The sequence below is a fragment of the Triturus cristatus genome, chromosome 8, assembly GCF_964204655.1.
Source record: "Triturus cristatus chromosome 8, aTriCri1.1, whole genome shotgun sequence".
NCBI classification, from domain to species: domain Eukaryota; kingdom Metazoa; phylum Chordata; class Amphibia; order Caudata; family Salamandridae; genus Triturus; species Triturus cristatus.
Window position 1 is genome coordinate 1,027,759,502 of NC_140591.1, and position 23,671 is coordinate 1,027,783,172.

Genomic DNA, 23,671 nt, shown 5'->3' on the forward strand with positions numbered 1-23,671 from the left:
TGACACGAACCACCTTTCCCATAAGACATTGCAAGGATTCACCTAGCAAAGCTCATCTGAGGGCGTTTAATTCCAAAAGGTGCGGCCGTGTCCACCGCAACAATCTCATGTCGAGCCTCTGAAGAGGGCGGAAGCCCAGAAACGCGTCAGGCTCTACTATCGTTGACACGAGAACTGTAATCCCAGAAGGACGCAGTGTTGACTTTACCCTGAAAATTGCTTCGAGAAATATGCTCGTAACAAGCTGCTGGGGAGTGCGGCCTTGCCTGCGGGCAACTTTGGAGCTTGAATATCTATCGATTGATCTATCGATCGATAGATAGATCTATCGATTGATAGATCTATCTATCGCTCGATAGATCAATCGATAGATCTCTCGATCGTTCACTCTAGCTACTCTTCTGGCTCTCCAGACAATTCTAGCCAGAATAATAGTAAATTCTTAATATATACACATAAATATTCGGTCTTTGTAAGTAGTTTCCCACAGAATCCACTGCTCCACAGTATCTATTTATTATGTGTGGTGCAAGAAGTGCATTGTTCAGTACCTGAGCACTAACATAGAGCTACCAACCCATGTTTAGTATCCCTATTGGAAGTTTAATCTGTCAGGCTAAGTTTGTGAATCAAACATTTACAATGCATAAACAAAATTGGCACGTGCACACCAACTGTACAGACATAATAATTGTGGTAAATCTAATCTTCTAGTGCCAACGAGAGACACCCATCAAAGACAGTTAGTGTGTAAGGGTTTTCTCGCGACAAATAAATTCAAGCATCCTGCGGTAAGCAAATAATTGTTAATAGGCTAGTTATTCAATGAGTGATTGTGAATCATTTGACTTGTTATATTAAAATATTATATCATGCAAAAAATAGTAAATTGTGATTTGCTCACTTTTCGTCTGTCACTTAGTCAATGGCATCTACCAAAGAGTTATTGTTTGAAATGCAATCCTATGCAGAATTTTTTGGGGTGTTTTTCTTTTGTTGTGCTTAATAATTTCTAACAATGTATCTCCTGTATTTGCAGAAATGGATGGATGGAGGTCTTACCAATTGCCTCCCCGTACTCCCTCTTGGACGAACTGTGACTATTTCACCTTTCAGTGGTCGGCAGGATATCTGCCCACAAGACAAGGGACGGTTGGATTTTCATTTTAAATTTGCCAAGCAAGATTTATTGGTGAGTCGGTTAAACAGAACAATGTTTTCTAGTCATTGGCAGCCAGCACGGATCAGGGGTGGTGAGGCGAGGGGCAAGGAAGTAAGCAGATATAATTGTAAAAAATAAAAGTAAAATCAATTTACCTCCTCGCCGCTCTGTCCCACGTCGTCTCTCCTCCTCCAAACAGAAAGCAGCTAGGCACCCCTGAGCCAAGCGCTGTGATTGGTGTGAGCAGACAGACTGGGGGCCTGTGCATGTTCTCAATGCAGGCTTTAATGCCGCCTGTATGGAGAACATGCTAAAGTGCGCATAACTGTTTGGCCGGCCCGAGAGGGCTGGTCAAAGCGTCACTCACACTTTAGTGTGCCCACCACTCCTCCCCTGCTCTGTCAGCAGAGCAGCCCCGCCCACATGTTGCCACAGCAGGGAAAAATACAATGATAACATTGCGTTATCATTTTATTTTTCCTTTGTTTTACTGCTGTACAGCAGCAGTGGGGCGAGGCTTCTCTGCCTTAGCGGAAGAGCCACCACTGTTTCCAGTTCTTTGAAAAGCTCCAAGGTGCTTTGACTTAGCAGAATTTATTGTTTCACCTCTATACTCAGGCCACCTTTTTGGAGGGCATGAAAGCTGTTACGGATTGGATGGGTGACAACTTTCTTCAGCTTAATACAGGAAAATCGGAGATTATGCTGGTCGGGGATGCAATGACAGTAGCAGTGGGACGACACTCCTCTGCCTTAGCAGAGGAGCTGCCACTGTTTCTAGTTCTTTAAAGAGCTACAAGGTGCTTTGACTTAGCAGAATTTATTGTTTCACCTCTATACTCAGGCCGCCTTTTTGGAGGGCATGAAAGCTGTTGCGGATTGGATGGGTGACAACTTTCTTCAGTTTAACGCGGGAAAATCAGAGATTATGCTGTTCCGGGATGCAATGATAAGATGGACCCCTAGCTGGTGGCCTGAGGAATTGGGCCCAGTACCTACTCCAAAAAAGGTGGTTAAAAACATGGGCGTCTGTATAGACCAAAAACTAACATTGGGTGAGCATGTTACCTCCATTGTAGGGTCATGTTTTCACACTCTTAGTCTACTATGAAGAGCTTTCCACTTTTTACCCTCTTCTTCACGGAAGTTCTGATTCAGGCATTAGTGCTAAGCCGCTTGGACTACTGCAATGCCCTGCTGATTTCAGCCAATGAAGCTTCCTTAAACTGCAGGTAGTCCAGAAAACAGCGGCCCGCCTAGTTGCCAACGCTCCTCCCAGAACGGCCTCCATACCCCTTTTACAACAGTTGCATTGGCTTCCGGTGAGTAAACAGATAAAATTCAAAATCTGCTGTATGGTTCACAAATCTCTACATCACATGGGTCCTAGCTATCTCTCAGATAAACTCACGGTCAGGGTCAAAATCACTTCCTTGCACCCCGCGGTTTAACAAAGATTGGGCTGCAGAGCCTTTTCCCATCTTGCCCCCTTATACTGGAACCAACTCCCCATTCACTTACGCCAATGCCCCGACAACCTGAAACTTTGAAAATTGCTAAAAACCTCTGTTCTGAGACTTCTTGGTTGATAGCAGTCACAGCGCGGAGATACCCCTGACGGGGTAGTTTGGGCGCTTTACAAGCTAATAAATAACAATATGAGTTGTGTAGAGCAGCATTCCTGGACTTTTTTTCTGTAAAAATACTGTTCTGGTTGATTGCAAGTTTTACCCAGCGCAATGCCCCTTAATGTTACAGGGTGTTTCTGTAAACGTAAAATTGCACCTGGTAACATCACCTGCTTTTCGGCGTACATCGAATAAGTGTACGACAAACCGCCCAGAAATCCGAAAGAACATGCGGTAAGTGGCTGGTGCTGCACGTTAAGCCTCATTTGGGCTCAAACTCCTTATCTACTAGTAGTGGGGTGGTACTATCACCCAGTAATGCCAGATCCAATGTTACCAACCGATTTCTACAACATGCCTCATAAGTAGGGCCTAGTAGTAGCAAATGGGAAATGGCTGCATGCGCAGGGAGAGAACTGTTTGAATAAGTTTTGAGCACCTTTACTAGTCTTGGTATTTCTCAAAACTCTAGAAGCGCCATTTACACATGCAACTGTGTTGTTTACTTTGCACTGGAAGAGGAAAACCAAAATGCTTGGCCTTCAGTCACGTGTAGTCATACTTTACAGATATGAGGGGTGGCGGTCAGAATACTTTTCTTAGCTGTTCACTTCAGATTATGATTCATAAAACAATAGGAATTAACGGATACAGATTCCTAGTTCTGTGGGAGTACTTAAAAAGACATCAGAGTTCTGAAATTATTCTATTTGTATCTAAGAACCTATGGTATACCCTTCAGCTGGATGGACACACACTGGTACCTCCAGTCTGCCCTTGCTGACATCAGGTTGACTCTAATTTGGCTGACATTTATTTCTATAAACCAGTTAATAATAATATAAAACACTTCACAATTGGTATAAATATGGCACGCATTCAGCCCTTAAGATTGAAACATGACTCGTTTAAGGTGTGATATTTTAATCTGACTGGCAGATATTGCAACATAATTCTTGATTTACAAAATACATTTTTCATACTTTAAAATCTTTTTTTACTTTACTCTGATCAGGGTAAGATACAATTCTATGGTCTGGATCCGAGGCTCGGATGATGCTTTACTCTTTAATTTATTAACTCAGCAGCCTCAACCCAACATTTTTATCCAAAGACTACACATCCCATGAGTCTTTGCAACAACTCAACATAATACCCATAAAATCAGTCCCATATATCCAACATCAAGGAAAAGCACCTGTTTCTTTTTAGCTCAGCAGCCAGATAACTGCTTTTTGTTCATATCTTCAATATTGGGTTTTGGTTTTACATTGTATGACTTATAGAATGACTACTGTTGACCGTTGTTCATACTGGGGAGTGTGTGGTGCTTTCAGTATTTGAAACGGGCTGCCAGGGTGCAATAGCTGCAGCTTTTCACTAGGGGTGCGTATGAGGAGTCACATTGCGGACGGGCCCTTCGGGACCTTAATTCCAAGATGTGCGGCCTCCCGCCGGTGCCCAAACTATTCACTCTGCTTATTACCAGCACATCTCACTCTTGCGAAGCGAGACGCGCAGTGTACAGCAGCATTGTAGAAGGCGCTCTACTCCACACAACCTCCAGCATTACGCCTGCATTCTTGACCTGCACTGTAACTGGATAGCCCCAGTAGGGTGCGTGGAGAGTGTGGGTCTCTTACAGAAGGAGACACATCTCACCCTGCCGCATTCCATACATTCCTTGTTATGTGTCTCTGCGTCTCTGGGCTCTTCCGCTGTCAGTGAAGGACAAAGAGCATTGCGAAAACACAAGACGCTCCTATTATACATTCCAAACCTCTTTCTGCCTTAGTTTATTGTCCAGATAAGCGGTTTCACCCGCGCAGCCTTTCCCCTTGTGGCCCATTGTAGTTAGAGGGCTGGATTAAAGTTTTTCTCTGTGAGCAGTAAGCAAGCATTGGCTAAACCAAATTTGCCAGGGCTGGCCCGGGAGTTTTATTACCACATTTTACTTCATTATTTCTGCCTACCTCCAATTTCACCTGATTAGCCATGGCAGGTGCTTTTGAGGAATACTGGGGAGTCCGTTGAGGAGTAGCAGTTGCTTCTTCTTATCCGTGAGAAGCTAGTGGATGCCAATAGACGCATCCCTAGAGAGGGCAGTTTCTTCGGCTCTGGTACCAACTTTGGTAGTCAACGTGTTATTGAACTTGGTGATATCCAATTTACTACCCCCCACGAGGAAGGCCTGAGCCTCTTTCTGATAATCAGGGGCAAAAGTAGAGCCAGACTGAACATCAGTATTAGTTAACCTACTGGCTCGTCGGACGCTTTTGAGAAGCTTTGCCTGGCCTTCCTGAATGTCACCTGGACGACCCGAAGGCACAGTATGATTCCCACCCTGGATATACCTCCGAGGATGATTCCTGTTCCCACCAGAGAACAGATGACAATGCTGGGTATGGTACAGACATCCTTGATGAGGACTCTGCAATGAACTAGGCCAGAGCAGACCCTGGCGACCGGAGCGCAGTGCTAAGAAAGCCAGGCTGGAAGACACAGGCAATCAGGACTCCCCACTCGAGACCCCTCTTGGCCACTAAAGTGGTAAGTACCCCAGACATCGATGCCAGAATGGCAACGTACAGTATGAAATTTGCCAAAGACCCTAAAAAGGGCCTAGACCGTTACTGGCGATCCTGTCAGGATAAGGTCTTAGATGTGTTGGGGCCAGTCACAAAAATATTGGTTATTACCAGAGTTGCTAAGGAGTCCGTTCATATGATCGATTTCATTATACTATCAGGTTGGGCTCAATGAACCCTATGATTCTTAGGCAATGCCAACTCTGCCTTATCGATGGGGCGTAGGCGCTCCTTGCTGATTAAGATTGAACCCAGGTTCGGGTGAGTTAGCCACCACAGAAGTCGTCCCAGTGGCGAACGGCGGGCTCTTTGCGAAACCCTTCATTAAGAAGCTATCTCGCTTCGTAAAAACCTTCTCCACTCTGGACAAGGCCCAGCAGTGCATAAAAGGTCCTTAACCAGCAAATTCTAGGCGGGGTTAGAAGAGGTAGGCAGGACATATAAGTCCAATCCCCCATAAACTCCAAACAAAGCGCTCTATCCATTGGTAAGACCACAAGAAATTTGGAGGGTTCCACCCCTCAAGATGGCTTAGCAGATTATGTGGCTGCAAAGGAGCCTCCACAGGAGCCAGTAACGAGCCAGATGCCACCTCCCCTAAGAGATATTCTTTCTTCCCTACTAGGGGTGGTTATAAGACTATAGTGGTTCAGTCACAGTTGGGTGTCCATAACAAGGGACGCGTGGGTACTTCAAACCCTGATGGGTTTCTACATAGAGTTTTACGGCATTCCCCGTCAAGACTCCTATCCCCGTCCCTTGGTCTTCTCACAAGAAGGGATACAGGTTGTAAACCAAGACGTGTGGAGAGATTCTTGAAAAATGGGCCATTACCCCGTCTGTCCTTGAATCCAGGCGATTCCTGAGCAATATTTTTCTAGTGGAGTAGAAGAACAAAGGTTTCAGTTTTGTCATAAATTTGAAAGATTTCAGTCGATGAGTGGTGCATCGCCATTTCAAAATGGAGGGCATCTACCTCCTGCAAAATGTTTTGTTAACCAATGACTGGTTGGTATGGCTCGATTTAAAGAACGCCGCCCTCACATTCTGATTTTTCCTCCCCACAGACAGTTTTTACAGTTCGAGTGGAATGGCCAGATTTTCGAGTACACATGCCTGCCCTTAGGACTATCCTCAACACCTCGCTAATTCACTAAGGTGTTGCGGCCCGTCATGGAGTGGCTTCGTGCTCGGGAAGTTTCTCTAATAGAGTATCTGGACAAAATTCTCCTAATGCTCCAGGAAAAATCAATTTTAGTCTCGCAACTTCAGATGACCAGGTCTCTGCTGCAAGAACTGAGATTTATAGAGCGTCTAGAAATCGGACTTTGTTCCAGCGCAACAAATTACCTTTCTGAAATTTGAGATCAACAGTGTGACAGTACCTCGGATTGCCCTAGAAAAAGATGCCTTTGATCCGTCGGGAGTTGCTCAAAACATTGGAGAGGGATAACCTCTCCGTACATCATCTGGCCAGGATTGTAGGGCTACTGTAGTCGTTGATCCAGGTTATCTTTCCGGGTCCACTGCACTACTGGTCTCTGCAGCACCTGAAGACGCACCACCTACGAATGGACCTGGCGTATGCGCAAGAGATTGCTTTCTCCAGAGGTCCCGAAGGAGCTTCAGTGGTCGCTCGATCACATGCAAGCCTGGAATGGCAGAGCCATCTTTGGGTCAGCCCCCGATCTTGTTATCGATTCAGATGCCAGTCGTCAGGGATGGGGCTCACGCTGTGGAGATATTGCAGTGGTCAGAGCAAGAGGAGGTTCTCCACATTAACTGTCTGGAACTCCTCACAGGAACTTTCGCGTTGCGGAGTTTAGAACCCAACAAAGTGTCTTGTGCCATCCTGATGAAGATGGACAACTTATCAGCGGTCAGATATATATAAACTGCCTGGGAATACCCAGTCCAAGGTACTGGCAGACTTGGTCAGAGGCTACTGGAACTATTGTCTTAAACACAAGTTGTCAGTGACGTTGGAATATCTACTTGAGAGATTCAGTTGGCGGACTGGCAAGCCAGACACCTGAAGGACTACAGTGCATTGAAACAGGATCCCTCGATGTGAATCGTTGGGGCCCTTACCAGGTAGATCTCTTTGCATCAAGGCTCACCCATCAACTTCCACGTTTTTTCAGTTGGCGTCCGGATCCTCTAGTAGAGGCGACTGACATCTTTCTGCAAGATTGGAGTCAGTTTCGAGGATATGCATTTCCTCCATTTTCAATGATAGCCAGACTCACTGTGTTAAGGTGTAAAAAGGCGTAAGTGATCCTGGTGACACTGCTTTGGCAATGGCCAGTATGGTATCCAGTTCTTCTGGAACTTTCCAATCCCACTTCCCAAGTTCCTCATCTATTGATGGACCCTCATGGGAACTTGTTTAGGACGGATTCTCCTACTGATGGCTTGGAAGATTACAGAGGACGTTGGAAAGTCCTGGGCCTTTCGTCATGAGCTGCCTCCCTCATAAGAGCCTGGGCAAATTCTACGGCTAAGCGATATGGTTAGGCATGGAGGAGATGGTCACTCTAGTTTCTGCGAAGGGGATCTCTATCCCATGGGGGCAGATATAGTTCATATTGTCAATTTTGTGTCTGAATTGATTGACAAGAGATTGGCTTACCACAATATCAACACAAGCAAATTGGCAACCTCATCAAAACATATGCCTACTCATGATGTTCTGGTAGGGGAACACCCACTAATTTGTCGTCTCATAAGGGGTATTAGACTGTCTTTCCCACGGAGCCATAGCACTCCTTCCTTTGGGATGTTAGTGTTGTGCTCAGAATCCTTCGTTTGTGGCAGGATAATCAGTATTCGTCTTGTAAGGAGTTAACAAGTAAGTTAGCAATCATCCAAAGTTGTGTGTGGCCCATTCTTTCAGAGCATATGAGGAATATAGACCACCTGGGATGGCGCAATTGTTTATTTCGCTCAAACCTTTCAAGCTATCTCGGCGATGACTGTAGCCTGATGGGTCAGATAGATCCTGCAAGAAGCAGGAATTGCTACGTTTTTCTTTGGGGCTATTTCACAAGGGAGAGCAATGGCGTCCAAGGCCTTCTCCCTGGGGAACCTCCTGGAGTATATACTCAGAGCAGCTGATTGGTCTTCTTTTTCAATTTTTATGATCTTATATTTTAAACCAGTCAATGGCATGTTTCACTGGTGGTCAACCAGCTTTAAACTAGCATAACCTGAGCCTCCGGTTCTGACATAGAATAAAGAATTCCCTAGCTACTGTGAAGGAAAGTTTCAATTCTATAAAGGATTCAGAGGCGAGGATTATCGAAGTATGTTTTAAAGGTGGTTGTTAATACAAATGTTTATCAAAGACTGTTTTACAATATTTTTTTGCTGAAAAATGTCCAATATTCTATCCGCTTAGACCTTGGTAATCTGTAGATCTCGTAATTGCTACCAATGTCTGTTGATATTGAGGATTGGTTTTAGATATGATTGATGGGACTGGGAAAGTATTCTTTGTATCTTGTCGTTTTTCATTTGGATCAGACCAGGAGCAAGAATTCTGAAAGGAAATTAAATTTAGTATGTTTCACTTGAAGAAAGAGGAAGTGCTTTTCCCTGATGTTGGCTATATGGGACTGACTCTGGTTATGTTGAGTTGTTGTAAAGACTCGTGGGATTTGTAGTCTTTGGATAAAATGTTTTTTCAAGGCTGCTGAGTTAATAAATGAAAGAGTAAAGCATAATCCTCGCCTCCGTGTCCTTAATAGAATTGAAACTTTCCTTCACGATAGCTTGGAATTGTTTAATTCTCTTTTGTAACACTTATGACGTTCTTTCCTTATAGTGAGAATTACTCTTCATGCTTCCAAAGATTTGCCCATTCATGAAATAATTATTTTACAAAGCCCTTCACCTTTAGTAATAAAAGTACACAGTAGACCTCATTTGCTTCCCACCTCTTTAGATAACGTGGTGTTATAGTTGATAAAGGGTTCATTTGTGCAGATGGCTAAGTTTAATGATGGGCACAATTAGAATATAGGTAAGCATGGTTTTAAGACTCTTCATATACACCATTGTATTCCTTGACTTACATTTTCTGTTTTAATTTTCCTACTGCAACATTTGCTAATCCTGCCAAAAATGATGCTGTTTAAGCTTTCTGTGTAGCAGAACTACTTTTGTGCTGCACAGAGAAGCCTTATTCTTAGGTCCTCATTAAGAGTTGCATTGTACTAGAGGGTTACAAACCCATGAAGTGGGGAATAAACGTGCACCCCGGCAAAAAATCCAATAAAATTCCCAACGAGTTGAAATCTCTCATGTAGCACTTGCAATAAGCAGGTGGTGAATGGTAGCAGGAACTTCCATGCTAGGAGAGGATGGAGGTAGGTAGGTGTGGAAGGTGGAGTAGGGAAAGGGAAGAAAAGAACTGCATTCTCCTCATTTGCCAAAGAAAGGTCAGACGAGGCCTGTCTGCAGTCAAAACCTAAAACAATTTTACCAGCCATTTTTCTGGATGATAAAATTGGGTCTGGTGGTTCTGTACCTGAGCAAATGGGTGCAAAAAAACTGGACCCTTTGTGTGTGGATGAAGCTTTATTCCATATGGGAATAATGTTCTGTCCGACTTGTAATGAGCAACCCAAATTGTATCATATGGCAATCACAAAAACCCTGCATGCTTAAAGAGTAAAGGATGCTTTTCAAGGTATTTTTGATTATAGTAGACAATACCTTTAATGGACACTCGGATTAAATTTTTGGAACAACTCTTCAACACCACCTCACTGCATCTGGTCTTCCTATAGGTGATCACTTATTTCAGTGCTTCCTCAGGACACCTTTCAACAGGATGTTGTAGCATTGCTAAATGATCATCCATGTCTTTAATTTATATATATCTTATTTAAGAGTATCAGCATTTGTTATGGCACCCTAATTCTTCTGAATCCTTTAGCTCTTTTGCATCAGAATATGTTGGAAATTCAAGTTGGCTGCTTCAAATTAGAAACGCTTCTTGTGCAAATGTAGCAAATATTTATGAATAGCTATCCTGCACCTTTCTTGTGACATAATCTTACTTGAATTCAGTAATATTCTCCTCCTCCTTGAGTGTTAACTGTGCCTCACTTCTGCTATGCATAACTGGCCTCCTGAGTCTTGCACAAAAGTATTTACATAACATAATTTTTGATAAATGCATTCAGGTAGTGAACTTCATGTGTAATTTGCTGCCTCTTAGCAGATCTTTTTGCATTGAATAATGTAACTAGATACAGTGTTAAACTCTTCTGAAATTGTTATCCTAGGCGTCCATTTAGAGCACCACTCTAACTCAGGATGTACAACCAGAGAGTGTAAATTATGCTTCTTTTTGCCTTTGCCTAGGTTCTGCATGTAAAAAAGGGTTGAGACATACAGTAAAATATTACTGCTACTTTTTACAAACCTGTGCCTGCCCAACTAGCCATTTGCTCTTAGTAGGATTGGGCAGTTGTAGCGTCCTGTGTTGCAAATGTAAAGCATTACTGATGAGGTAACAACACGTTGCATATGCTTTATTACCAAATCTTAAATACATATAAATTGTAGAATGTGTGGATCCTGCATTTCTGCACAACTTACTGTTTGGGTGGGTGTCTAAATGATCCAGTTAGTATCATAATGTTGGGCTTTCTGTAATTTAAGGAAGGAATCACTAACCTGATAATGTACCCAATCCACAGGAACAAAGAATTTCTCCACACTCTCAGGGACAACCTCCAATATGGTAAGCACAATCCTCATACAAGAGGCTAACCCTAAGAGATGTGGGGAATTAGTCTAAATCAAGCAGTCTCTGCTAATTCCCCCTGGAGACTCAAGAGAGGTGGACCTAAGAAAAGAAACAAACTGTTAAAAGTTATTTTACATTTTTAGACAGTATCCACTTTCATATTAACGTGCCCTTTCTGCAGAGAGATTCCACTTACCACATAGTCTTCCGAGCGTCAAGAAACTGACTGGAAATGCATTTAATAGCCAACAAGGATCACCAAGGCTAACAGTCAGTTGGAGCAGGAAAGGATATCAGAGTATTCCAATATTTACAGGTTTTTAATCACAGTCCTACTGTTCTGGGTTCCTCACCATACTTTGTGGTACAGGAAAGACTTATTTTTGGATAAGGAAACTTAAACAGTAGACAATGTCTATATTCATGCGCACATTATCAAAGAAGGAAGGAAATGGATAAGGAGGCAGACAGTGTCTTTTGGTCATGTGCGCATTATCAAAAGAAAGAAATGGTTGCAATTGTCCATATAACGAACCTGTGAGAATTGTACCAAAAATAACTCGGTCTAAAGAACTCCAGCCAAAAGAAATAAACACGCGGCCCCGAATTGACTTCAAACGCGGCCGCTAATCTTTTTGACCGATAAAAGAGGTCACAAAAAAATGCGAATGCAACCGCGAAGGCTGGTGAATTAGACGCGATCGCGTGTCAACAAGAAGTAACTTGTGCAAAAAAACCTAGGCGTAATCAGGGTATCCAAGTTAAAAATGTGGCCACAAAAGACATTGATAGGCAGAATCAGGAGAATTGTTAAAGGGAGCAAAATACCGCAATGACAAGTTGAATCCAGTGAAGTGAAGACAGGAGAGTTCTTCAGAAGGCTCCAGAAAAAGGGGCGTGGTCGGAAGTCCAAAACCGAAAGCCAAGCATTAGCTCCCTCTGCTGCTCGGTATTTAATAGTGAAGGGAGCGTGTGAAAACTCCTTTCATTTACACTAAGTGGCAAGGGAATCTCAACAAAGTGAACACATCTCTGCAGAAGATGCACGCTAGTTCTAAATAACAGTGGGCCATTTAATCACACAGGAAGCCTGAGCCCTGACACAACAGGTCCACAGATAAAATGTAAGTGGGGCTGGGTTCAGCTCCACTCCCAACCATCCAGTCCACACATAATTCCCTTTGTGCCACTGTCTAGAAGGAATACACAAATCTCAACAGCAGAGACATTCACAGCCATGTGACCCAAGACACTGGCAGAAGGTTGAAATGCTTGGGGCAAGAACATTTCAATTTTCTAATAATGGCTGTTAGAAATTGGATCTTTAGTTGGCAGGGGTATGTACCCTGTCCAAGTAGGGACCACAACCCTAGTCAGGGTAAGTCAGATATACAGCGTAAATTAACTTGTACTCACCCTCTGGTAGCTTGGCACAGAACAGTCAGGCTAAACTTAGAAGGCAATGTGTAAAGTATTTGTGCATCACTTGCAACACTACCACACTGAAAACACAACAAAAGGACCACACCAGTTTAGAAAAATAGTACTCTTTTTACTATACCAAACAAGACCAAAAAGAGCCAAAAATCCAATTAATATATTTTCAGTTACGCACACTCAAAGTATGTAGGCAGATCCAGTGCTAGGAGAACACCTGCGCTTAGTCGGGTAATCGTGGTTACGCTGTACTGAGGTAAATTGGCAAAAGATCCCAGTAGTGGATCGACTAATACTTATGTGGGATAACACAGTATATAAAGTCACCAGACGTTAAAGGCTGGATCCGGTCACTGGAGAACTCTGGGACTGCTTGGTTCTTGGCAGCCACAATATCGTGGGTAGAGCTACAGGGACCTTGCCGCTTCCAGGGGAGGGGGAGATACAGTACCTTTGCTCCGGAGCATTACCTCGTTGGCGAGGTCTCCCTCGTGGATGCAGAAGGGTTATCAGCGAGCCGCTCTGGAGGCAAGTATGACTGTCGGGATTACTGCAGCAGACTCCCAACGTCAGAGTCAGTGTGGTTGGCCCTCCTTCACCATAGTGAGGGGGAAGGGGGCCGATTCACGTTGGGCTTCTTTTTAGCGTTTTGACTGCTGGGAACCCCTTAGATGCGGCGAACTGGATCCAAAAGGGCATACACCTCGATACTCGCTGGTGCACAGAGGTCATGCACGTCTGTCAGGAAACAGCTTCTCAGTCTGCAGCTTGAAAATGGAAATGCAGCCCCTTTGTGCAGCGTAGCGCAGAGCTCACCTGTAGCTTGGGTACAGTGCTGGTCTCCAAGTGAAGCACTCCATAAAACAGAGCTCTTCGTCTTTGTCACAGTTCAACTGCCGGACTGAAGAGTGTCAAAGCCACCAAGCCCTTGGAGTTACTTTGCAGTGTTGAAATGTTGTAGAGAGTGGATCCAATCCTCCTAACTGTTAGATAAGAGGAAGCAGGCCAACACAGCAGAGCAAGTTGCAAAGTGGCAGTCCTCCTTGCAGCACAGCTCCTCTTGGCAGAATATCCTCAGGATAAAAAGCGAACTGATTTGAGACCCAGTACTTATACTTAATAGTGCATTTGAAGTGGGTGTGACTTCAAAGGAATGTTTTTGAAATGCGCAGGTCCCCTTTCAGCACAGTCCTGTCTGCCAGGCTACCGGTGGGGTTGGCGGGAGGTGATCAGTGCTTTGTGTGAGGATAGGACACTACCTATTGAAGTGTAGGTGTCAGCTTCTCTTGACCAGGAAGACCCATCAGTTTGCAGATGAATGCAGATGGTGTGAAGTGTCCTGTGTATATGACTGTCTAGAGGGAATGCACAAAGCGTAGCTGTCATCCAGCCCAGACGTGTATTTGAGATAGGCTGTAAAGCACACAGGGATCTACAAGCAGAGAAATGCCTATTTTCTAATAGTGGAATTCCTAAACTAGTAATACCCACTCCAAATTTTCAGTAAAGAGGATTTGTCATTACCAATCCAAAGATATGAAACATAAAGCAGCTACTCCCCTGCAATCAGGAATTACATCTTAAAAGGGTATTAAGAAACTCCCAATGTTAATCTATAAAATGGGTAGGCCTCACAGTAGTGAAACACGAATTTGGTTGTTTGTCACTAGTAGGACATGTGGAACACATGTCCTACCTCTTCCTTACTTAGCATTCTTTCCTTAGGAGTACTTAAGGCCTACTTTAGGGTTGACTTATATGTCAAAAAAGGAGAGCTTAAGGCTTTGCAAGCCCTTTTAAATGCCATGTTGAAGTGGCAGTATTCTGTACACACAGACCCTGAAATGGCAGGCCTGAGACAGGTTTGACAGGCTAATTCTGTGAGTGGCACAATCAGTGCTACAAGCCCACTAGTAGAATTTAATTTACAGTCCCTACTAGGGACTTATGAGTAAATCAGGTATGCCTATTGTGGATAAACCATTGTCAATATGTTTAGACTGCAGAGCATATGCACTTTAGCACTGGTTAGCAGTGGTAAAGTGCCCAGAATCCTAAAGCCAACAAACACAAGCTCAGAAAATGAGGAGGAGGAATGCAAAACGTTAGGTGTAACCCTGCAAAAAGGGTCATTTCCAACAGTGGCATTTTCAAAATTGAGACTTGAAATCAAACTTTACCATTAAGGAGCATTTTAGATCACAAATCATTTGGGAGTAAGTAGCATATTTCTATCTGCTCTAATCCAACAATATCACTTACTAAGTGTAATAAGGTAACCCAGTGTTAGTCAAAGGGAGAGATAGGCCTGGGCAACAATGCAAAAGGACGAGGCATATTAAGCTAAAAGTCACTAGTTGACTGCAGCACTTATTTTGCCACCACTACAGTGGCAAGATGAAAATAAGGATCTAGATCTGTCTATTTGGGCAACTTTTAAATTGCCAACTCAACGTGGTAAAAAACATTTTTGCCAGGTCAAAACCTTCTATTTTAATATTCTCAATTCACCCCGAGGAAGGTCTTACTATCCCACACAGCAGGGTGCTAAATATTTAAAAGGAAGACCTGTTCCTTGTATGTTTGACATGTCCTGGCAGAGAGTAGTCTTTTTATCTGTGGCGAGGCTTGGTGTCCCTTTGGCTAACATAGTTACACTAGCCTACGCGCTAATTGCTAACTTCCATTTGGGATCACCAAACATAGTTTTCTGAGGTGTCACATTAATTGTTACATCAAACCAGACTCCTTAATGAAGCCAGATATAAGGTAACTTTTAATATTAAGGTGACTTTAAAAAATCACCACTTTCTTTCCCCCAAAGTTCTGATAGACGTTGCTGATTAACAACAACAGTTGTCACCCGAGACAGCCTGATGCCTTTCTACCAGGAGGTGTGAAGTGTTCTCAGGAAAGAAAACAGAGGATCTGCTTAAGGGAAGAGGTGTGACCTCCTGCTGCCTGGATGGCCCAAGGGCAGTGGCAACAGATGGCCCAGCTTTAAAGGGGCTACTGCCTCTGAGAGGCAAATGTGAGTCATACCTTAGCTTACCCTCTTCTTGGTGGCGGTGGTCAGGCAGACCTCAGGGGTGTGCCGATAGCCCTGACTCGGGGCAGAAGGCCCCCAACATCTTGAATTTGGGCAGAGAGTCATACTGTGGGATTGTTTAGTTCCACCCCACAGAAAATGATGTCAAAGTGAGTGGGTTGTCCTGTGTCAATTGTAGCCCACTGGCTAGGAAGTCCTTTCCCCCATAAACCCAAAAATGGTATCCCTAGCTACTAGCCTTAGAACACTGCTGGGCTTGGAAAGGACAGAAGGACTGTGTAGGAGAGTAGGGTCTGCTTTCTATGTTCACCCCCACTTTTTGCTTTTGCTTTACTGGTTTACGACTTAGATGTGGCTGTGGGCCTGCTAATCAGACCCACAGCCCTGCTGTTCTCTCTCTAAATTAATACTATGTACTTTAGGTGCATAACCCATTTGGATAGGATCACCTTATTGGGCCCTGTACAGTGTACCCTAGGTACCCAGGGCATAGGTGTACCCTAGGCCTACCAGGGGCTGCAGCATGTATTGTGCCACCCCTGGCCTGGCCTTCCATTTTTGACACAACTGGCTGATCACTCAGCTGGGGCAAGGTCGTGTAATCACCCCTTGCTTAGGTGTAGTATTCCTATACCTAACTTACATATAGACACATGTGTACCTATCAGTCACTCCTATGGCAGGCCTTGACAATCCTGGAGGCAGAGTGCTTGGTAACATGTGAGATGGTGCTCTAGCATGAGCTGAGCCTGTCTGCAGCTTTCGGAACCATGTCCTTATAGCTGTTCTATGATATAGCCTACCATATACTCTTAAAGTGCCTTATAATCTTAGACGGTTATGGTAACTATGGTTTGGCTTTATCAAAACATGTCGTGTAAGGTGTCTAACACTCGGGAATAATACCCCCATGCCATTTCTGGACATGAGAATATTATTCCCCCCTTCTAGAGGGAGAGGCATGTTAAAATCATACTTCAACTGTTAGCCTCGGACCAAAGCCTCAGCATCACAAAATGGATGCTGCTGCCACGACACAAGTCTGACCTCCTGCAGCTGGGAGTGATCCCAGCCAGGGAGGCCTGGACAATAGGTTTCCTGCTTGGGGAGGTGCTAGCACCTCCCCAGACAGCCTTTAGTGTATTGGGGCAGGGTGGGCTGAAAGGAATGAGACATGCCTGGGGCACACAAGGTGTTCCTTGCATAGTCCAGTTCAAACCGGCGCTGGGGCACTCCAGCCCCAGCTCTGGCGCGAAACTGGACAAAGGGAAGTGGGTGTAACCACCCCCTCCCAGGTCCCACCCATAAGGCGTGACCTAGCAGGTATCCCAGCCCCCCAGATTAGTATAAGAGTGGGAGTTGGGCCTCAAGACTTTAGATTATCCTGAACCTGCAAAACTGAACAGAAACTCTGGACCTTCGACATTCGACGAAAGAAGAAGACTGAAGAATCTCCCTTGTAGCCAAGGAGTGGCTACCCTGTGCAAACAGGCACCATCAAGTGACTACCCTTTGCTTTGTGAAACGTTCGACGAGGAACCGATTGCAGAGCCCGACCAGAGCCTTGATTTCCAGACTTCTCCGACCCTCATCCACATCTGCAGCAGAGCTGAGATCCGTGGTGGCGACGAGCGACGTGGGACCGGCTACCTGGGAAAAGTGGCTAGTAACTTACAGCGCAGCTTCTGAGGTACCCTCGAAGTTGTGCACCGGGGATTGAGAAGCCCCAACCCCAAGCACCATCTGCACCGAAGACCAGCCCCCCACACTCCACGAGTCCTGCGTGGGGCCCTTCAGCATTTTCCTGCTTGCCGCGTCTGTCCGGTTGCTTGCCCGCTGGCTAGTGGCCTTTGTGACGACGCTCCCTGAAATCTTCTGCGCTGGTTTGGCTCCTCCAGACTGGCTCCCGCTTCTCTGCAAAGAAGGAGCACCCCAGACCTTCCTGGTCTGCACCAGAAGCAAGTCCCTTGTTCTTCGTGGGTTCCGCTTGCCAAGGCTTGGTGAGTCCTAGTCCAACTTCGACGCCGCCGACAGCAAGAGCCTTCGTGGGACAGCTCGCCTCCTGGTCCTGGTCGTCCTCGACGCCTCCTGGTCCTCCTGGCTGCAGCGACAAGCTTCACCTTCACCTGCAACTCTTCACGACATCGCCTGGTTCCTTCCTGGTCCCACGTGGTCACTGGCTAGTGACCTTGACTCTGTCCCTTCTGCTTGCAGGTTTCTTCTCTTCTTGATCCCAGGCTTGGGATCCACCGGACACTCTCTCCTGACTGCCTGTCAGCATCTTTCTTCAGGCATCCATAGGAGTCGACGGCGAAAACGACGCATCTTCACCCCTATGCACCCGCAGCCTGTGGGCTAGGTAACTTGGGTACTCCGGTGCTCATCAGGATAGTGACTATCCTAGTGTCTAGTTTTCAAGTCTCAACTTCCTAGCTACTCCGGAAGTGTCCTAAATCTATCTATTTCTAAACTGTAACATTGCTATTGACTTTTACGCATTACGCGTGAGTGTTTCCACTCTGCACACGAATCCCGTGGGCCTCCCACTTCCTAACTAACGCTAGTGTAGTGTAGCCCCAGCGATTCCCTAGGCCTAGGCCTATTCTATTTCCGTGACAGTGGTTCTTATACCACTTATTTAGTATATGGTTTGCGTGGCCCCTAGGGCCTAACTGTATTACTTACCTGTGTGACTTACTGTATGCATTAATAAGACTGTGTTGTACTTACCTCTAAACTCATAAAGAGTGCTGAGGGTTTGCTTAGAATAAATACACTTTATTTTATATATATATCTGTTGTGGTGTCCTTTCATTTGGTATTCAAGGGATTATATATGGTATCACAGCTGGCTTCACATGCCATTCAGAGTTTAGCCTAAGACTGCTCTTGTCCATGCTACCACTAGGATAGCTGGTCTATAAGGTTGACTTTACAACCAATCACCATAAGGGTATTTGGACTGATATAAGGTGTACACTATAACTAGTGACATCATACATCAGGCCAACTTCTCACAGACTGCACCTGTTAAATCTGTGGACCTCACAAAAGGAATAAAGGCTGCACCAAAGAAAGCTGCACCTGATAAACAAACGGAACATCTGAAAGAGAAATGCTCCTACTGTCCACTTCGTAGCAAAAGCCCCAAGGGCTGTACTTGCTCCCACTTGTGCCAGGGGCCAGTCAATGGACTCCTAGGGCTAGTTGGCTAGCCCTAGGAGACATAAAAGCTCAAGAGACCTGTACCTGCAAAGTGTCCAGCAGTATCCAGCTAACCAGAAGCCTCAGTAGCCCGTAAAATCGAGTCCTAGCCCCCATGAGGTGGCTTCCAGGCCCTCAGCCCTTGGCTGGTGCTAGAGTGTACTCTTTCTCCCCACAAAACTACAATTTGCAAGCCAAAGGCAAAAGATAACTTTTTGGAGGCCATAGAATCCAAGGCTTATAGATTACCGCTACTTGCCAATTAATGGGTTGCCGCAAACATAGTCAAGAACCAAGACTTCACTGGACTACGCCTGTCTATTGATGTTGAGCTCAACACCCACCTCAAGATGTAGAGGACCCACCGACTCACAGTTGATGAGAAAAAGAACCAGAAAAGCTTCTAAGTGCGAAGTAATATCTTTATTAGGACCAATCCGGTGTCCGGATCCGACACCGACCCTTCCTTCCATTGCCATCGGCCGACACTTTGAGTTGCCCCAGACCCTTGCGTTTGTAGCTCATAGACTACCGCTAAGATTAAAAAACTGATTTATAAACCATTTTGAAACTTTTAAAACTTTGTGCAGTAATTTATGAAAATATTGAAAATTTCCCTTCATCTGATTTTTGTCATTTCAGCATCTATTTAAAGATAAGAATATATATTAGTTCTAACTCTACAGCTAAGCAGAATGTTAACCTTGAAGCCCTAATGGATTCCTTCCATGCTACCATAGTCACAGTCTTGGATGCAAATCTGGAGCCTAATTACCAATGTTTAACCGCAATTGAGGCAGAACGTTTTTTTAAAACATGGCCGCCGTACAGGAGCTCCTCCAATGAGCTCCGGGTTGGGGATTACCGAATAGGTTGATATCCCTGTTCAACCCTGCCATCCATCACCCTGGCGCCCACCGCTACTCTCACCCAGCAGTCCTGAGGCTACCGAATATCGTTTACTGGCCCTGCTCACCTTCCAATGCGACCACCGGCCATCGGACAGCAGGGCTGGCCACTTGTGGAGCCCGGCGGGCGCATCGCCTCATCGGACTGCCTGGACGGCTGCCTGGGGTTCCCTGCGAGCGCTGGCTCCCTGGTCGTGCGACCTCAGTTGAGGACTCCGACCGTCGAGTTCCCGCGGTGACTTTGGCTGGTGACGCTGTTCTCAGCCGCTGGCCACGGAGGAGCAGAGGACCTGGTGAGTACTCCTCCAATCCGTAGGCCTTCACGCTGCCTTGGTCGGCTGCGCATGTTTCCTGCTTGAGGGTTGGCTCCGGCATCCCAGATATTTTGGGCATTAAGAGTCCCCTCTACACCCATTTCACCTAGACCCCAGCACAACTCACCACCATCCACTCTCTTAATCCTGTTGGGCTTGTAATGGCAAATCCCCTTTCTTGCTTTCCTGTTAACTGCAGATCGGCAGTCCTACATGCTACTGAAATATCAGAAACTATCCTCAGCGAGGCTATTGACATCGCCTTCCTCATTGAAACGTACCTCAATGACCACTCGACGCCTATTCTTGACTTACTCACCCCCCAGCTACGCCATCATTAGGCAGGACAGACCCGATAGAAAAGGGGGCGGCCTAGCTATAATCTATAAAAATTAATTTCAACTCTCTCCTTTAAAGAAAACTGATCACTTGACATTTGAATACCTTGGCGTTGAACTCACTGTCAGGGCTCTTCTTTGATTAGGCTACATAACATCTACCACCCTGTAGGTGATCCTCTCCTCTTCACCGATAAATTATCCAACCTTCTCGCCCACGCCTCCCTTTCCGCCTCAAAAAATCTCTTTTTAGGAGACTTCAATATCCACTGGAATAAGTCAGTGGATCCCACTGTCATGTGCCTCATTAACCGTCTTGAGATGAATGGCCTTAAACATCTATGCCACAATCTAACCCATATCAAAGGGGCCACACTCTACGCTATCATCTCCAACACTGACTTGGCCTCCCTTTCCAACATCATCCCCATCGACTGGTCCGACCATCACCTCATTCTGTTTAAGATCGCAACCAGTGCCTCCTGCAGCAAATACCAAACACATGAAGTGGACCAGAAACCTTAAACCAGTCCCCCCGCGAACTTGAGTCTAAACTCCAAGCTCAACTTCATCTCACCCCATTCTCCCAAAACGCCAACGAGCTCACTGAATATTTCAATAGGACCATGAGTGATGTCCTTTACCAAGTCCCCCCTCTTCAACTAAAACAACACAGAAAAATCCAATACAAATCTTGATTCATTCCTGAACTCAACAACAAAAGAAGACAACTTAAACTTTCAGAAAGAGCATGGAGACAACACCTCACTCTCCCATCTTGCCCGCCTCAGAGCTGCTAGATCAACTTTTAAGAAGCACATTTTCAATGAAAAGGCATCTTTCTTTTGAGCTCAACTTGATCATGCCAAAAACAGGCCCAGTGAGCTGGGTGACATTATTAGAAAACAAACATCTGCCCCTCCAGAGCTGACAGTCTCAATTGAAAGATGTGGGGAAATTGCCAACTTCCTATCGGATATAATTGCTAAAATTGACCAATCCTTCCCTCAAAGCCTGGCCCTGCCCAGCCCTCAATATACCTTAGACGTTGCCATAGACATACCCCCTTGTTGGGCTCCGTCCCTACCGCCTAATCCTCCCACTCACCTACCCATCCCAACTTCGCCCGATGTCATCCTTTCCAACTTACAAGTGAAAAGTAACGCCTCCTGGTATAATTTCCGTCCTATGACTGAGCTCGAAGTCTTTAACGTCATTGTTAAACTAAAGCCCACCTTGCACACCAAAGACCCACTCCCTTCTAACCTAGTTCACAATCTTAACCACATCATTGCCCCTTGTTGGACTAAAATCATCAACACCTCCCTTACCACTGGATGTGGCCCGACTCCCTCCAACTCGGATGAATCACTCCCATTCTTCACCTCACTGCTGACCCCAAAGATCCTAACAACCTCCGCCCTATCTCTCACCACCCACTTCTTGCTAAAGCCCTTGAAAAATGTGTATTGCTTTAACTGGACAAACACATAAGCAATTCCAACTTACTTGACTCCTTTCAATCTGGTTCAGGAAAGGCTGCAGTACTGAAACCGCCATGCTGAACATTGTGCATGACATCCACAGTTCCCTAGAGAATGGAGAGGCTTGCCTTCTAATACTCCTCGACCTCTGTGCAGCTTTCGATACAGTCAACCATTCTTCCTTACTTAATTTGCTTAAAGCGCGCTTTGGCCTTAATGATTTGGTCCTCAAATGGTTCTCTTCTTTCCTCCAGCACAGAGCACAAGAAATAAAACTCAACACCTACCTGTCCAATCCTACCCCTGTCTCCCTGGGTGTCCCCCAGGTCTCTATTCTCTCCCCCTCTCTCTTCAACCTCTTTATGGAACCTCTTACCCTCATTTTGAAACAAGCTGGAATCAACTACCATATCTATGCTAGTGACACCCAACTCTACTATAACAATCAATCCCATTCCGATGTACTTCATTTAAACAAACCCTGAGCAGAATCCAATCCTGGCTCTACTCCAACCATCTTAAACTGAACCCTAATAAAACTGAAATTATTCTTTTCTCTCCTAAAAACAACCGTCTCCCCATCCAAGGCTGGATCACGGACCTCAATGCCCTCAATTGTCCGCTCACCTTATCTGACTCGGTGAAATCCCTAGGTTTCACTCTTTACAAAAACCTGGCTCTTAAGGACCACATAACAAAAATCGGCCAAAGGAGCATTTTTTTACTCTCCGACACCTCAAGAAAATCAAACCCTTCATTCCTCTAGATGACTTCAATTGAGTTGTTCAATCACTAGTCCTCTCTAAACTTGACTACGGCAACGCTATCCTCACTGGAACCCCTAAAGTACACCTAGTCCCCCCTTAGAGCTGTGCTCAACTTGGTGGCCAGGCTCATCAGACTGTAAGCGATTGGTTTACAACTCGCCGGCCCTTAAATCCCTAAATTGGCTGCCCATTGAAGGTAGATGCTTAATAAGACTGCCTGCATCACGCACAATGCTCTTCACCAACACTCCCGCTGTACCTAACAAACAAACTCAATAAAGTGGGCTGCTCCAGACTGATGCACCATTGCATTCCTCCTCATACCCGCACTTTTAAAAAAGAAAAACACCCAATCTCGCTCCTTCTCCGGAAATGCCCCGAGCATCTGGCATGCCCTCCCGAGGGACTTGTGCTGTAACCCATCCTACCTCCGCTTTAAAAAAGACCTAAAACTTCACCTTCTCAACAAATATTGGGGTCCATAATAATTCCTATGACCTTGCTTTCTGTTTCCCCTACATTGGTTATCTTTCTGTTTTTCCTGGCACTCCCTTCGCTCTCCTTTTTTAACTATCGTACTGTTTACCCTGACCTTACCCCCTTTTGCTTGTCACCTCCCCTTCTCCTACCCTCTCTGCCCTGAGCTGTTACCCCCATTTTATTATTTAGATGTATATAACCTGCGAATCACCCAGAATTTGCCCCTCTTAACTTAATGTGAGATATACTTGCTTGTTTTGTTTACCCTGTACAATTGCTTTTCTTGATTGCTTCTGCCCATGTAAAGTGATTTTTGCCCCCTTTTAACTTCATTTTAGATGTACTTGCTGCTTTTGTTTACCCAGAACAATTGCTTTTCTTGATTGCTTCTGCTCATGTAAAGTGCTCTGTTACCTCCGGGTCTATCCAGCGCTATATAAAACCTTTCAAATAAATGAATAAAGAACTTTCGGAATAAAGCTATTTAACGCAACCCAAGGGAGTTCCCATACCAACCCTTGTTCCCACTTGTTCATCTACCACTGTTGGGA

At 45.1% G+C, this 23,671-nt stretch overlaps 1 protein-coding gene across 5 annotated transcripts in view; it reads left to right on the plus strand.

The window, feature by feature from the left end:
* Positions 1 to 23,671, plus strand: part of PNPLA4 (patatin like domain 4, phospholipase and triacylglycerol lipase) — a 289,576-nt gene that overhangs the window by 244,278 nt on the left and 21,627 nt on the right. For all 5 annotated transcript variants that reach the window (XM_085622584.1, XM_085622586.1, XM_085622585.1 and 2 more), the window contains one exon: positions 1,040 to 1,192. In XM_085622584.1, coding sequence (XP_085478710.1) covers positions 1,040 to 1,192 — 153 coding nt within the window. The remainder of the gene's footprint in view (positions 1 to 1,039; positions 1,193 to 23,671) is intronic.